At 43.4% G+C, this 18,183-nt stretch overlaps 1 protein-coding gene across 1 annotated transcript in view; it reads right to left on the reverse strand.

The window, feature by feature from the left end:
* Positions 1–18,183, reverse strand: part of lama2 (laminin, alpha 2) — a 455,317-nt gene that overhangs the window by 167,033 nt on the left and 270,101 nt on the right. The window contains exon 18 of the mRNA XM_051644922.1: positions 16,034–16,120. Within this exon, the coding sequence (XP_051500882.1) occupies positions 16,034–16,120 (87 nt within the window). The remainder of the gene's footprint in view (positions 1–16,033; positions 16,121–18,183) is intronic.

Below are 18,183 nucleotides of genomic sequence, written 5' to 3' on the forward strand. Positions count from 1 at the left end.
TGGCATGCTTCAATCGGTCACAAGACATGCTAGAGCCATTTAACATCACTGATGTAAAAACTGTGTCATAATGCTTCTTTTTTTTTTGAGTGTTTAAATGAGTTCAGGATTTGACTGTTAGGGCCGTTATGGTAGATACAAGATGAAGATCACTGGATAATAACTTAAATTCAGGTCTGTTCTTCAGTCAGATCTATCATTTAGCTTTTGAAGACTTGGATTTTAGTGTACAAATAAAACCAATTAATTTTATGATCATTTTAGGGTGTTTTTCTGGTGTGTTTTATGCTCATTTTTGCTTTGCATTCACTAAAATCCTTGTTTATATTATTGCAGGAGTTCTGCGTGAACCTCCACGGATGGCATCACAGCACTTCAAGTCGAGTTCAGAAGCAGTTAATATCAGAGGTGGAAAGTAAAGAATTACAGCTACGCTCGTTATAGTACTTGAGTACATTTTTTACATTTTTCAATTTTTTTTAAGTATAAATAAATAATAGTACTTTTATTTTTACATGAGTTTATTAAAAATGAAGTATTCAACATTGCTACAGTTATTTTTCACCAAAATTACAAAGTACAAGTACAAAAAAATACATAATATTTCTGAATTTTTGGGAAGAAGAAAGTTATAAGTGCTGAATCTGTTTATAAACTAAAACGCGCTGTGCGCGGCACAGCGGAAGCCCACAGGGCACAGCATCATGAACACAGTAGCTTGTATAAACTGCTGCCGGTGTCCTCTCTTCTCTAGCTTCTTCAAGACTTTCTGCCCTGTCACTATACAAGAACTGTAATACGGTGATTTTCTGCATATTTAATTTTATTCTGGAAAGGGGTATGAGGGAACCGTCTGAACACGTTTGACCACTGATCAAACTTCACTTGTTTTAAGATAAGGAAAATTTTTAACTGTGTCAAACATTAACACAATGTAGTTTGACATATATGTGGGGATATCTTGTTTACTTGCTACTACATGTCTAAAACAAACTTTTTAAATACCTTAGAAAGATACAATGCCAGTAGTGTTGGAAATTAATGCCACCAAAATTGACAAAAATATCCCCAAAATTCTAAATATGTGGGCAAAAAATTTCCATGCAACGAGTTCACATGTTTTAGTAATAATATCTGATATAGTTACAATTACATGCTCTTCTTTTGACTATTCACTGCACATTATTTTTTTCCCACCATCCGGTTCCTCGAACCATCATGCACACAGACGGGCTCTCCCTTCTATCAATCCGCATCAGTTCAGCATTGTACTCCTGCGTTAAATTCCATAACCGGAACCGGAAGCTCCCAAGAGTGACCCCTAGTGTCATTACATCGACTCAACGTCGAGTGAGTGACAGATAGGGAACTCTCACTAAACACTGTGTGAAATTTTTATTTTTGCCTTATTTTATTCAGTTGGCATGCAGGAGTTGATAACAGTTTGCTTAATAATCTCATTCCATATCTGGATAATTGCTGCAATATCATAGAGGATCAATTTCCTCCTCTATGATATTGCATTATATTAATGTTGTACAGTATGTTAACTTAATAGCCAAAATACTAGAACATATGTGAATGAGAATAAACCTGAAATAGGAATGCGTTTCAGTCACAATGGACATTATGTAGTTTGGAGTCGATTTAGAGACATTTAGAATGTTACAATTGGCTATTTCTATTTAAATAAATGTTGTATCCTTAATATTTTCAAGAATCATCTTGCAGCAATGCAGGTCTTTGGCATATAGAAACTGTTATTTTAGGACCTGTGAGGAGTCTGTTTCTCAGTCTAGAGACTGTAATTTACTTGTCATTTTGTTGTTCATCTGGGCCGTCCACTTCCCTCTCTATCCTGCTTAGAGATTCTATTTTCAAAACAGTAATACATGGAAAAGCCTTCATCTCTTTAAAACAATAGACTTTAGGAGAAAATAGTATTTCAGGAGAAATGTGTTTCTTTTTTCCTATTTTTTAACCAAAATTTGACTTACAAGTGTAAAGCAACTTGTAAGAACTCAATACCTCAGCAAATGGGGAAAATCCCCTCTGTATTGTGATTTCCGCATAGTAGCGCAACCATTTTCAATTATTCTAATAATAAGAACATTTTCTTGAGTACCAAATTAACACTTTAGAATGCTTTTGTAAGTAATAGATGACACAGTATATGTTTGCCATCATGGGTAAAGAAAAAAAAATAGCACTTAAATTAATTAATTTTAAATTAAAATTATTTCAAACCATAATAATATTGGCAATTAATGATTTTGACAGAATTTTTGATAAATTTAATGCATCCTTGGTGAAAGGAAGCATAAGTTTCTTTCAAGAACAAAAATGTCTTTGTGATCTAAAAATGGAAGCAGATATACTATATATAATATAATTTTCATAAAGTAACGAGTAGTTTTTCGGCAAACTAATTATTTACTCTTACTCGAGTCATAATATTTCTTAGTACTTCTACTTGTATTCAAGTGAATTATTTCTTCAATAGCAGTACTTTTTACTTTAAAAAATCAGTACTCTCACCCACTGGTTAATATGCACGTGCTCTTCAGCAGCTGCACTCAGTGCTGCCTGCGGTGCGGCTCATTGAGACGGTCAGAGTTCAATTGAATGAGACACTCAAATGCGCTGTTCATTCCCTTATTTGGAAAGTAAAATGTGATTGGAATTTAAAGCGTACAATAATCAAGGTCATCTCAAATAATCGCGGTTAGGTCAAATATCCACGATTAGATGATTTTTTAGGGTGTTTCTCAATCGGAAGGCTGCAGCCAAGTTAGGTTGGATAGCTCGGCTGTTACGTCATCAAACACCATCGAAGGCCATCCTTGCGTTCCAAACGGGATCAATCCACCTCCGAAGGGCACTTAGAAGGGGGAACAATTGATGGTCGCAATGTTGAAGGGTTGTTCCAAACCGAAGGGCTCATAAATAGCTGCTTTGAAGGGCCCTTCGAAACGGGCGTTTCCGTAAGTGTTCAACTGATGGACACTACGCTTCCAAGCAGACCGGAACCAGCGCATACGTCACAAATTTGGAGGTTTGCCAAGTGTAATTAAGTGTAAATTAAACCAGCTGCAACTACAGTCTGCTTCTATAAACAAAAACATGTGACATCCCTTCATCTCCATTGTCTATAAAAGATTTTAATTATTATAATGAACTTTTAAAAATGATTTTAAACCCCTGGCTTTTTGTTTGAAACTGGTTAATGCTCATGTTATTTTACTGTAAATTCGCTGGATCAGTTATTCTAAAGGAGTTTAAATAAAATAATAATACACAGTGGCATTTTATTTATTAATAAATGCACTGTACATTTGTTTATTGGTTTATTTTTTATTAAAATAAATAAAACAAATGTTTTAACATGAAGTGTACATTTTTCATAAAGTCATAAAGATTTAAATAACTTCTGCATTCCGAAAGCAATTAGTGATGCAAAACCATGAGTAAATATTTCTCATGAGGTGCAGGTGATGTTCATTAGCATCAGCCTTTGTGCGACGGCAGCAGCTCCTTTGGCTTGGATAGATGACGCTGAAGTGCGTTCCGAATTACTGATATTTTTTAGCCCTACACCTTTCAACCCTCTGAAGCTCTCACTCTTGAGAGTAAACCCTTTGAAGGGATTAGGACATAGGAATGAGCTCTTCGGAATGGAACGCACCCCATGTCAATTGTGAGGACCCTTGGAAGGCAGCCTCATTTTTGCAGCCTCAACTACAGTAGGCTGCAGCTTTTCGATTGAGAAACACTCTTAATAATCACAACAGGTCTAATAACAATCTAAACAAACATTGTTAAAATTTATGAAAATGATTTATATCAGTTTACAAATTACTAAATTAAAAAAAAAAATTCACAAAGATTATGTAAATTAAATCACTCAATTGTGGCACCATTTCAACGACATCCACCATTAGATATCATACCAGCACTAGACTCTGTAAACAGCAAACACAAATGTGACCATGCACCACGCTATCTTTGGAGTGCGGTGTTTTGGAAAGAGGGCGCATGTCTAATTCAACATCTCAGTCTCATGAAAGTTCCAAAATAGCTAAAGTCGCTTACAGCACCTTTAAATAAAAAATATATTTTTCATCAGGTAGACAATTTTTTAAATAGTTGGTCGTAAGAATTGCAATTTGTAACAAGAGATTTGTAACAGTCGATAACAGAATCGATTTTTCCCCCACCCGTAGTAGCTTGTGCTGTTGCTAAGAGCATCTTGTCTGTAGTTTAACTATTTAAAGTTATAAGCAGCTTGTAGCTTGAGAAGATACAGTTTCAAAGTAGCTTCCCCAACACTGATATCAAGCTATTAAATGAATGTGGACACCACAGCTCAGATACTTTGGTCTTGGAAGAATCTAATGAGAAATGTTTGAGTTTAAATTGAAATCGCTAACTTTTGATTGACCAAGGTATCTAGGTAAATCTCACTGTTCGAGACATTCTTGTGATCTCTTCTGAAACTCTAAATGTGAAACCCATGTGAAATTACTGGGGTCTTTTTCTCAGAAAAAAAAATCTGAGAAGCAGAATTTCATTGCTACCTACAATTGAACAATTGAGATATCTCATTTGGGATTTTTCTCACCAAGCTCATTTTAATAGCATCACAGTGCAGCTGTGTGCTGTCTGATTGAGTCTGTGTAAAGCGTGTCCTTCACATCTCTTTCAGGGTCTGTCTCGGGGGACAGATTGGGTTTGAGGCCCGTCAGAGAAGTGAATGTTCAGTCCCATTTTGTCCCATTACTGTGCATCTGTCCATGGCTTTTCCCACAGTGAAACACCCCTTCATTCGCTCTCTCTTCACTCATCTTGTCCATAATGAACCTCCATCTCCCTCATTTTCTGCTAATAGCTTGGTGTAGAGAGCTCTGGTGCCAGCTAGCGTACACCACCCAGCCCTGGCACCACACCAGTCCCGCTCCATATGTTTCCGGGGCGGGGTCGCAACAGAGAGGAGACCTTTCGTTCACCCAGCACTACATTCCACGAAACCACTATGATTTAGTTAGCATACAGACCTGCTGTGACTACCAACGCAACCCATAGAAAATGTTGCATATGCTAATAGAAGAACACTTCAACATACCAACCTTCAGAGAGAGAGAGAGAGAGAGAGAGAGGGGTAAACACCCAACAGGGAATGTAAGAGGAGATGAGAAAGAGAGAGTGATAAACAGAAAAAATATACATGATACTTGAGTTTCTGAGGCAAAATATATTAAGGCAGATTCCCGAGCTGGGCCGCTGATTGAAATGAGGAGGCTGGTTTGTACCAAGGTGATACAAGCCTATTTTTTATGTCTTGGTTCTGGAAGTATTTTTCCCATAATTTCTTTTTTTTTTTCCATATAGATTTTATAGAATCCTTAATAAAATAGTTGCAAGCAATGAACCAAACCAACCAGCTCTGAGATGAATCACAACATTACAAAATTTGAGTTAAAAATCTGACAAAAAGACAATTATATTATGGGCACATCCAACTGACCACATAGGCTTAAATAATTTCCTTTTTCTTATGTGGGGTTGTTATTATTTATCACATAGGGAGAGATATCCATATCGTCTGATTCTAGATTAAACTAGTCTGCTCAAACAAACACATACACACGAGAGCACTGCAGCTTATGGTGCTGTTCGCAATATCACACGCACACACACACACAAAACAAGGGTTAAATGAACATAGGGATACAGGACCAATACTTTGGCTCAGTTCAAAAACGTAAGTTGCCTTGTGGTCTAGTCTAAGTGACTGAGGGCAGTCTGATCTCATGATATTATATGACTGTGGCAATATTTTTGCAAAATGATATTACATGTTTCCTTATCGCAGCATTTCTGAGGTGAAATGACCACTGTGTGGCACTAAAAGCGAGGGTTTTTTAAGATATGCTCTATCGAGTTTTAAAGCAACAAAACAGACCTCCCTACCCTACACCTTAAACCTAACCGATAGTGTCACAAAAGCAAATGTGAGATGAAAAACTCAATTTCTGAAGCTACCACATAATTTTGTGGTGCTTTTATGACTCTTTCGGCACACGTGTTGACTCGCATGCCCTTCAGGACTCGTACCCCGCTCCTTTGTATCACAGGTGTACGAACAAGCTTGTAAATGTAGTTGGTTATGTAATGCAAATGTTAAAATAAGTTATGCACTATAGTAAGTATTTAGATGTCATAAGATAGCATTTTGTGAGGAACAGAGTGAAAAATGTTTATCAACTGCTAATCTGCCCTTTTACTCATAATTTGTTTGAAAGGGAATAACAGTCTTTGTTGTTGTAGCACCTCATTTCACCAGAAAACTGCCACGATAAGTACAACGAGCCATGTAAAAAACATTTTGCAGGTATAGTAACATGATTCTATGAGCTCATTTGGTATGCTCTACATCGGCAGCAACTCTGTGCATCATACAAATAGCGATCTGCACACATCTCACAATCGTTTGGTGTTAACATGTTGCTAAGCTATCAATGCAATGCTCCAATAAGTATAAAAATACACAGCACACACAAATTGAAACTGAATGAATTCTTAGCATACTTATAACGGACATTTTTTTTTTACTAAGCTTGTCGAAATGCACTCTACATGAAGGATATATGCGATACTGCCTCTGAATTCTGTGAAAAGAAGGTATTTTAGAAGGCAGCATGATTATGCAGCTTAATTATGGGGCAGCCTTTATGTCAGGAGGATGCCTGTGATGCCTAAAAAATGTACTTTACTAAGACTTTTTTTTTTTTTTTTACTAAAAAAATTTAAGTTTACTAAGTTTTGGAACAAAGCCATTATCCATTTGTTCCTGTAAAGCTAACAGCATCAACATCAACAATATTCCTATTGCAATTCTAATAAATAAACATGTGGGGTAAGAGGGTCAGATATTAACATTGACTAATTTTTAGTAACACATTCCATTGCACATGAAAAAGATCTCTCTAAAACACACACATTTAGGATTACACAATGATTACACATAGAGGGATAGTTATTTTAGTTGGACAACAGAACTGGACGTTGAATAGCCAACAGTTAAAGTGGGATCAGAGGATATATTCATACCATCAGGGTGGGGAATTTTTGTCTAGCCACTAAGATTTTTCCAATCCATATTTACAAAATAACTCAATGTATGTATGAAATCGAACAAACATGCCAAGACCTCTTTAAGCAGACCAAAGAAACTAACTCAGTACTCTTGAAAGTGGCCTTGAAAGTGGACTTGGACCTGTTGATCACCTACTACTCTGTCTACTCTGAATTCACACTGTTGTATTCTGGAACCCAGTTTAGCCCTCAGGACCCAGCATCTAACTAAACTAAATAATATACACTCACTGAGCTCATTATTAGGAACACTATACTTATACTGGGTAGGGCCTCCCTTTGCTTTCAAAACGGCCTTCATGGCATGGATTCCACAAGATGTTGAAAACATTTCTTTGAGATTCTGGTCCATGTTGACATGATAGTGTCATGCAATTCTGCAGATTTGTCACATTCACACTACAAATCTCCCGTTCTACCACATCCCAAAGATGTTCTATTGGATTCAGATCCAGTACAGAGAAGGCCACTGAAGAACAAAGAACACATTGTCATGTTCATGAAACCAGTTTGAGGCGACTTCTGCTTTGTGACATCGAGCATTATCATGCTGGAAGTAGCCATTAGAAGATGGGTAAATTGTGGCCATGAAAGGATGCACATGGTCAGCAGCAATACTCAGATGGGCTGTGGCATTCAAGTGATGAATAATTGGTATTAATGGGCCTAAAGTGTGCCAAGAAAACATTCCCTACACCATTACACCACCGGCACCAGCCTGGACTGTTGACACAAGGCAGGTTGGGTCCATGGATTCATGCTGTTGTTGCCAAATTCTGACCCTACCATCTGTGTGCATCAGAAAAAAATAAACATTTATCAGACCAGGCTACGTTTTTCCAGTCTTTAACTGCCCAGTTTTGGTGAGCATGTGCCCACTGCAGCCTCAGTTCCCTATCTGTCACTCACTCGAAGTTGTGTCGATGTAGTGACACTAGGGGTCACTCTTGGGAGCCCGAGACACCTCTGGTCTTTGATAAAAGGCCAATGAAAATTGGCGAGTGGTATTTGCATGCCACTCCCCCGGACATACGGGTATAAAAGGAGCTGGTATGCAACCACTCTTTTCTCTTTTTCTCTTCGGAGCCGAACGGTCATGCTCATTGAGCTGAATTCTACTGTTCATTCACCTCTGCTGGATCTGACGGTGCATTTCAGCGGCTTCTCCCTCCTCTGCACTGGTGCACTGCAGAGAACGCCCCTGGGCGCTTCGGCAGAAAACAAAGAGAGTATATTTTCTGAAAGAGCTTTTTCCTCTAAAAAAGGAAAAAGGCACACACGGAACATCTTTTTAAAGACGTGTCTTTTTAAAGATGCCTTTCCGATTGTGTGTTATTCCTGGTTGCGGTCGTTATCTCTCAACTTCGGATGGTCATGATCGCCGTCTTTCGTGTCTGGGCGCAACCCACATGGAGGCAGCGTATGTGGATGGTTCATGTTCTCATTGTGAGAACATGACCATGGCAACGTTGCAGTCACGGCTTGCTTTCTTAAGAAAGCAAGCCACTCCAGCGGCTCCCCGCCTCGGTCCTTCTACCTACGGGTATGAGGCCAGCATGGCTAGCACTGGGGGCGATTGGGGACCCCAATGGGATCGCCTCCGCCGGGTATCCCCAGTCGGGCTTCCGGATGAGTTCGCCGGCTCGTCTCATGGCAAGTCTGGCTTCTTGTTCGGAGCTCGCGAAGATGATGAACTCTCGAGCGCAGCATCGGAGAGTGGGCTTGTCCAGTTGGACGCAGAAGCCTCAGCTGGGCTTCCCCCCTTGGGGACGATTGCCCAGTCACAGGCTGATTCCGAAATGACGGACATGCTTTCCCGGGCGGCTGCGTGCATCAGGTTAGAGTGGAACCCTCCGCTCTCCCCTGAACCCTTGCGGCTTGATGATTGGTTCCTGGGCTCACGGCGCCACTCAAAGCAGCCACGCCCAGCTTCAGTGCCATTCTTCCCGGAAGTGCACGAGGAGCTGACGAAATTGTGGGAGGCACCTTTTACTGCCCGGCCCCGATTCCGCAGTTCCCCCGCTCTCACTACCCTCGATGGTGGGGCGGCCAGGGTCTATACGGTGATTCCCCCGGTGGATAAGGTGCTCGCAGTGCATCTATGCCCGCAGAGCGCCGCCACCTGGCGCGGACGCCCTAAGCTCCCGTCCAAGCCCTGTAGGCTCATGTCATCCCTGAAGGCTAAAGCCAACAGCGCTGCTGGACAAGCCGCCACTGCCTTGCATGCCATGGCTCCCCTGCAGGTCCACCAAGCCAAGGCGTTGAAAGAACTGCAAAAGGGTAGTTCTGCCCCAGATTTGATGCAGGAACTGCGCTCAGCGACGAAGGTCAAGGTGCGGTCTCTCGGGCGGACAATGGCCACATTAGTGGTCCAGGAGCGCCACCTTTGGCTCAACCTGGTCGAGATGGGTGAGGCCGACAAAAAACGGTTTCTTGCTGCCCCTATTTCCCAGGCTGGCCTATTCGGTGACACCGTCGAGGACTTTGCCCAGCAGTTCTCGGCGGTGAAGCAACAGACGGAGGCGATCCGGTACATCATGCCCCGGCGCTGCTCAAGATCCCGCACCCCGTCTGCTCGTCACCAAGGGCGTCCCACTGCTGCACCTTTGGCCCGGCCCCGGTGTGGAGCCCACCACAGGAAGCAGACTCCACCCATCTCACCGTCGGTGCCTAAGAACCACGGAGATCGTCAAAGCACCCCTGAGACGGGTGACCCAAGGACGAAGGAACCCACTCACCTGGAGCTGGTAAGAAGACCACTCCATCCCCCGGTGGAGGGCTGGGTGGAAAATCTTTTGTTGCCTTTTTGTTCGATTTCGCCGCATGCCCAAGTGGCTGCGATACCCAACAGTTCAGCAAAAGAGCGGTTTCCTTCCTCCCTGGGTCACTTACCCGGTGTGCACAGTCGTCATCACGACTACCGTCCACGGGTTTTTTTCTTGCAGGATTGGCGCTCCAGCGGTGGTCTTTCCGCCCCTGAGCGCCCAGCTGTGGCACACAGCCGCCCCCGATGTGGCAGTCTCCACGGGTTACGAGGACAGGCCTCTTCCTCCCCCGTCCCAGGCTGTTCCGGGGGTGGTCACAAGGAGCCAGGTAAATGCTTCGATGTCCCTAGACACAGTACGGCCACGACGTGGTGTGGCACCTCGAGCTTTGCCCTGCCGCGAGGCCCCAACTGCCGGTACATCCGACGACATTGTCCCCTTGGTCCCCCTTGCGCGGAACTTGGACGCGTGGCTTGTGCTCTCCAATCCGTCGCGATGGCTGATCCAGACCGTCTGACTAGGCTACGTGATTCAGTTCGCCAGGAACCCGCCCAGGTTCAGCGGTATTCACTTCACCTTGGTCAAGAACGAAAACGCTGCTACCTTGCGTGTGGAAATCACTACCCTCCTATGGAAAGGCGTGATAGAACCTGTCCCTCCAGCCGAGATGAAGAAGGCAGTGGGTTGCGGCCAGTCTTGGACCTGCAAGTACTGAACCGGGCCTTACACAGACTCCCGTTCAAGATGCTGACGCAAAAACGCATTCTGGCGAGCGTCCGGCATCAAGATTGGTTCGCGGCGGTAGACTGGTTTGCGTCCGAGAGTCAGGCGTATCAGTACAAAGTCCTCCCTTTCGGCCTGTCCCTGTCTCCTCGCGTCTTTACGAAGGTCACAGAGGCTGCCCTTGCCCCGTTAAGGGAGGTGGGAATTCGCATTCTCAACTATCTCGACGACTGGCTAATCCTAGCTCACTCTCGAGACATGTTGTGCACACACAGGGACTTGATGCCCTCACACCTCAGCCGACTAGGGCTTCGGGTCAACTGGGAAAAGAGCAAGCTCCTCCTGGTTCAGAGCATCTCTTTCCTTGGTTTGGAGCTGGACTCAGTCTCTTTGACGGCCGCCTTACCAACGAGTGCGCCCGGTCGGTGTTGGCCTGTTTGAAGGTGTTCAAACAGAAAACAGCGGTTCCACTGAAACTTTTTCAGAGGCTCCTGGGGCATATGGCATCCTCGGCAGTAGCCACCCCGCTCGGGTTGATGCATATGAGACTGCTTCAGCACTGGCTCCAGACTCGAGTCCCGAGATGGGCATGGTGCCACGGGACATATCACGTGGACATCACACCGGTCTGTCACCATCTTTTCAGCCCTTGGACTGACCTCTCGTTTCTACGGGCAGGTGTTCCTCTAGAACCGGTCTTCAGGCACGTCATGGTCACGACAGACACCTCCAAAATGGGCTGGGGCACTGTTTTCAACGGGCATGCAGCCGCCGGCCTGTGGACGGGCCCGCGACTGCATTGGCACATCAACTGCCTCGAGTTGTTGGAAATTCTGCCCACCCTGCGGAGGTTTCGGCCATTGATCCAGGGCAAGCACGTGTTAGTTCGGACAGACAACACGGCAATGGTAGCATATGTCAACCGCCAAGGCGGCCTGCTCTCTCGTTGTATGTCACAACTCGCCCGCTGTCTCCTCCTCTGGACTCAGCAGCACTTCAAATCGCTGCGAGCCACTCACATCCCGGGCAACCTCAACACTACAGCAGACGCGCTGTCATGGCAGGTTACCCTCAGGGGAGAGTGGAGACTCCACCCTCAGGTGGTCCAGCTGATTTGGAGTCGATTCAGACGGGCACAGGTGGACCTGTTCGCCTCCCAAGAATCCTCACACTGCCCGCTCTGGTACGCCCTCACCGAGGCTCCCCTCGGCATAGACGTGCTGGCACACAGCTGGCCCCCTGGCCTACGCAAATATGCGTTTCCCCCAGTGAGCCTACTTGCACAGACCCTGTGCAAGGTCAGGGAGGATGAGGAGCAGGTTGTCCTGGTAGCACCCTACTGGCCCACCCAGACGTGGTTCTCGGACCTCACACTCCTCGCGACAGCCCCCCCGGTGAATTCCCCTGAGGAAGGACCTTCTTTCTCAGGGACGGGGCACCCTCTGGCACCCGTGCCCAGACCTCTGGAATCTCTGTGTCTGGCCCCTGGACGGGACCTGCGGTGGTAGACACGATCACTCAGGCTAGGGCCCCCTCTACGAGGTGCCTGTATGCCTTTAAGTGGCGTCTGTTCGCAAAGTGGTGTTCTTCCCGATGGGAAGACCCCCAGAGATGTGCAGTCGGATCAGTGCTTTCCTTCCTGCAGGAGATGGTAAGTCCTTAGGGAAGCACGACCTGATCATCAGGTTCCTAAGAGGCACCAGGAGGCTGAATCCCTCCAGACTGCACCTCATTCCCTCATGGGACCTCTCTGTAGATCTTCAGGGTCTACAGAGAGCCCCCTTTGAGCCTTTGCAGTCAGCCGAGCTTAAGGCGCTCTCCTTGAAGACTGCCCTCCTGACTGTGCTCACTTCCATCAAGAGGGTAGGAGACCTGCAAGCGTTCTCTGTCAGCGTAACATGCCTGGAGTTTGGTCCGGGTTACTCTCACGTGATCCTGAGACCCTGACCGGGCTATGTGCCCAAGGTTCCCACCACCCCTTTTAGGGACCAGGTGGTGAACCTGCAAGCGCTGCCCCAGGAGGAGGCAGACCCAGCCCTGTCGTTGCTGTGTCCGGTGTGCACTTTACTCATCTATTTGGATCACATGCAGAGCATTAGGATCTCTGAGCAGCTCTTTGTCTGCTTTGGTGCACAGCGGAAAGGAAGCGCTGTCTCCAAGCAGAGGATCGCCCACTGGCTCATTGATGCCATAACTATGGCATATCATGCCCAGGAACTGCCTCCCCCGGTAGGGCTACGAGCCCATTCTACCAGGGGTGTAGCGGATTCCTGGGCCCTGGCCAGGAGTGCCTCTCTAACAGACATTTGCAAAGCAGCAGGCTGGGCAACACCCAACACCTTTGCAAGGTTCTACAACCTCCGGTTGGAACCGGTTTTGTCCCAGGTAGTGGCACACAATACAAGCGGATAAGCCCAGGATAGCCGGCTGGGTGTATCGCTTGCACATAGCACCTTCCACCTCCTTTTGAGCTGAAGACGTGCGCCATTAATTCCCAGTAGTGTTCACAAGCTTTGTTCCCTGGTTGACTTCCTCTGAGCCCTGTGGCAGTCGAGTTTTCGGAGAGACTCGCTGCCGGCCCAGTACACATGCTAACTAAGAGTACTGTTCTGGGGTAGGTGCTCTGCATGTGGCGGTTCCCTGTAAGGCTATCCCCATGCGATGTATATCTTCCACTAATTCATTTCCCTGTTGGCAATCTGCGTCTCCCTTGGGCAGAGCCCCTCTGCCCCAGTCTCCATGTTCGTAGTAACTCCTCCCCCATTGGGTAGGATCTACCTTGAAGACTCTCCACATGGTTGGAAAGACCATGTGACGTATTCTTCCACTTAAATATCCCCCCCTCTCTCTGGGCGAGGTGTGGTCTCCACGGTGTCTTCCCCTTGGGAGGGACACCCCCCGACTAGACCTGGCGGCCCAGTCGGATAATCCCCTTTCTTTTTTAGGGAGTGGAAAAAAGAGAAGGGGAAAAGAGGCCACGACTGGTTTAAGCCTGTCTCTATCTCTTGGGTAGTCAACTTGTCCCCAAAGGGCTGTTCGACACTCATAACTATGTTGGGGGAGGTTACGTGGCGACCTGGTGTGCTGGCTATGAGGCACACAGTAGTCTGCCCACCACACACCGCCAGTTCATGTAACACAGTTCAGCCAATTGTGGCGTTTCGTATAGGGACCTCTACTGTCACTACATCGACACAACGTCGAGTGAGTGACAGATAGGGAACGTCATGGTTACTTGTGAAACCTCCATTCCCTGATGGAGGGAACAAGACATTGTGTCCCTCCTGCCACAATGCTGAACTACCTGCTGAAATGGCCAGACCTTATATCGGCTCCTCAGCATAAAACCTGAATGAGTGGTTGCATACCAGCTCCTTTTATACCCGTATGTCCGGGGGAGTGGCATGCAAATACCACTCTTCAAATTTCATTGGCCTTTTATCAAAGACCAGAGGTGTCTCGGGCTCCCAAGGGATACCCCTAGTGTCACTACATCGACACAACATCTCGTTCCCTCCATCAGGGAACGGAGGTTACACAAGTAACCATGACGTTTTCTGTTCTTGGCTGACAGAAGTGGAACCCAACGTAGTCTTCTTCTGTTATTGCCCATTCACCTCAAGGTTCGACGTTTTCTGCTTTCTGAGATGATATTCTGCTCACTACAATTGTACAGAGGGGTTGTCTGAGTTACCGTAGACTTTGTCAATTCTAACCAGTCTGGCCATTCTCTGTTGACCTCTCTCAACAACAAGGTGTTTCCGTCCACAGAACTGCCGCTCACTTTTTTTTTTTTTTTTTTTTTGGCACCATTCGGAGTAAATTCTAGAGACTGTTGTTTGTGAAAATCAGCAGGAGATCAGCAGTTACAGAAATACTCAAACCAGCCCATCTGGCACCAACAATCATGCCACAGTCCAAATCACTGAGATCAAATTTTTCCCCGTTTTGATTGTTGATGTGAACATTAACTGAAGCTTCTGACCTGTATCTGCATGATTTTATGCACTGCACTGTTGCCACACAATTGGCTGATTAGATAATTGCATGAATATGTAGGTGTACAGGTGTACCTAATAAACTTCTCAGTGAGTACAGGTGCATCTCAATAAATTAGAATGTCGTGGAAAAGTTCATTTATTTCAGTAATTCAACTCAAATTGTGAAACTCGTGTATTAAATAAATTCAATGCACACAGACTGAAGTAGTTTAAGTCTTTGGTTCTTTTAATTGTGATGATTTTAGCTCACATTTAACAAAAACCCACCAATTCACTATCTCAACAAATTAGAATACATCATAAGACTAATCTAATTTATTGAGATGCACCTGTATATGATAAAATATTAAATATTGGTCAAATTAAACATAACAATAGGCGACACTTTGAACTGTATCACAAGAACAGTTTTAGCTAGAAAAATTTGCATATTAACTGTCAGAGCTTGCTAAAGTCACACAAAAAGGAAAAAAAGTTTGTCGACACAACTGATAACATCAATTTAGCAATTTAGAAATGTAACAATTTTCCAAACAAGTTAAAAGTTGTAATATATTTGTATTAACTCCCAACAGTACTGATGTACTGATGATTAAATTCCCTGAAAATATAAACTTTCAGAATTTTGAGACCATTTTTCTAAGCGAAGCAGAAATGCAACACTGGGCATTAGTGCACAAAATTGTTCTACATTCACATAATAGAGTCTAATCAGTAAATCACAGAGAACCTTTCCAAATGATTTTCAGCTGTCCCATCATTAAAAAATCTTTGTTTTATGGCATTTATTATATATTCAATATACTACAATACACAGAGATGGGTATTTGTTATTATTTTCATTATACCAGTAAATATATAATTAATATCAATAGTCCTTATTAGTTTTAAGTATTCAAATTTCTTAACTGTTAATAAATTTACATTAACTGCTTTAATAAATTATTTTTCTCATACTTTTGTGTGTTGAATTGTGTTGTGAATTCAAAACATCCACTTACATTCTAAAAAAAACAGTGGTGAAATTTTCCAACCCTAAATGCCCAGCCTTGCAATTTGGCAATGATTTTTTTAAATACACCCCAAAACAATATATGCAGTGGCTTTCTAAAAAAAAACACTTTCAAAGAGGGGATTTTTTATTTATTTTTTTCAGTGTCACTGTATTTTCAAAAATCAATTGGAAACGTCTTACAGGTTTCCAGCCATATTGGGTGAGTTAAATTACCCGCCAGTGCACAAAAAAATATATTCACACACAGCATACAGTACATCAATATTTTCATACAATCACAGAAGTTGGACACTGAAAATTACAAAATGTTACTAAAAATGTGTGTAAAAATTATAGTATCTGTTTTGTCTGGAGGTAAAACCTTGTCATCTTACCTGTCACAGCGAGCACTAGTGTACCCCGGCTGGCACCGATCACAGATTACATCACCCCTGGCATCCAGGTGACATGTGGGGCTGAAACTGCGTTGTTTTTGAGCCAAAAGTGGGATAAAAAGACAAAGAAAAGAGAGGTGAATTAAAAACATCTTCTAATTCCTCATTCGAGCTCTCTTTGAAACCCTTCCAGACTAAAGCCAGAGAGAGACAGATCCCAAATATGTGTTAGCTGGTGAGCAAGTGCTTTGCAGTTGGCTCTGGGATGTGGCCCTCAGTTCTAGTATGATGACTGTATGGCTATTTCCAACGACACCGGAGCCTGACTAGGCCAGTTTGAGAATGTGGAGGGCAGGAGGGAAGCGACGCTTTCTTTAGCCTGCTTCAGGATGTGGAATGTTCAGCTGTTGGTTCAGGGACGCGCCAGCTCTTTTTGGATTAGCCAGTAGCATGCTGGAGCTATTATTAGCCTAGTACTGAAATCATGTAGCAGTTACCGAGTTAAACAGCAGACAATATAAAAAAAGAGAAGTTGGCTTTGGGATTAGATACTCCTCAAAATGCATCAACACCATGGAAAGAACATAATGAAACAGTTATGCCAAATTAGGTAAATAAATGCTTTAACAGCGTTCAATATATTAATCTATAGCATTGACAGCTGGGTAGGGCAGGAGACAGCACTGTCTATTTTACAAGGTTGAGACTATCTGTTTGCCCAACCAATGGAAGTTAGGGGGAGTGTCTGGGAAACCTGTTTCAAAACTAATATATATATATATATACACACACACACACACACACACACACACACACACATATATACACTGGTGGCCAAAAGTTTGGACAGCTTTGCAGATCCTTGACATTCTAGCTGTCAGTTTGTCCAGATACTCAGGTGACATTTCACCCCACACTTCCTGTAGCACTTGCCATAGATGTGGCTGTCTTGTCGGGCACTTCTCACGCACCTTACAGTCTAGCTGATCCCACAAAAGTTCAGTGGGTTTAAGATCCATAACACTCTTTTCCAATTATCTGTTGTCCAATGTCTGTGTTTCTTTGCCCACTCTAACCTTTTCTTTTTGTTTTTCTGTTTCAAAAGTGGCTTTTTCTTTGCAATTCTTCCCATAAGGCCTGCACCCCTGAGTCTTCTCTTTACTATTGTACATGAAACTGGTGTTGAGCAGATAGAATTCAATGAAGCTGTCAGCTGAGGACATGTGAGGTGTCTATTTCTCAAACTAGAGACTCTGATGTACTTATCCTCTTGTGTAGTTGTACATCTGGACCTTCCACATCTCTTTCTGTCCTTGTTAGAGCCAGTTGTCCTTTGTCTTTGAAGACTGTAGTGTACACCTTCGTATGAAATCTTCAGTTTTTTGGCAATTTCAAGCATTGTATAGCCTTCATTCCTCAAAACAATGATTGACTGACGAGTTTCTAGAGAAAGCTGTTTCTTGTTTGCCACCTTAAGACATACCAGTCTATGGCATACTTTGGCAACTCAAAAACAAACACAGAGACAATGTTAAGCTTCATTTAACGAACCAAATAGCTTTCAACTGTGTTTGATATAATGGCAAGTGATTTTCTAGTACCAAATGATCAATTTAGCATGATTACTCAAGGATAAGATGTTGGAGTGATGGCTGCTGGAAATGGGGTCTGTCTAGATTTGATCAAAAATAACTTTTTTCAAATAGTGATGGTGCTGTTTTTTACATCAGTAATGTCCTGACTATACTTTGTGATCAGTGGAATGCCACTTTGGTGAATTAAAGTACCAATTACCTTCCGAAACAGCAAAATCTGTACATTATTCCAAACTTTTGGCCACCAGTGTATATATATATATATATATATATATATTATTATTATTATTATTATTATTATTATTATTATTTTTTTTTTATCTATACTGTTTTTACTGAGATTAGACATTCTAAATAGTAGATGATGAAAATATAAATAAACACAATTGTCTCTGGCAGTGCTGAGGGTACACAAACTAAAAAAATTGCAACCTTACTTTTTAAACTACATTTTTCAGTAGTGTGACAGAAGCTCAGCTGTTTTAGAACAAGTTTTTTTAAAGCCTCAATGTAATGCACACACAGCATAACAAACAACCGAGCTGAGGCAACAAG

This window comes from Myxocyprinus asiaticus, chromosome 19 (genome assembly GCF_019703515.2).
Source record: "Myxocyprinus asiaticus isolate MX2 ecotype Aquarium Trade chromosome 19, UBuf_Myxa_2, whole genome shotgun sequence".
Classification (NCBI taxonomy): Eukaryota; Metazoa; Chordata; class Actinopteri; order Cypriniformes; family Catostomidae; genus Myxocyprinus; species Myxocyprinus asiaticus.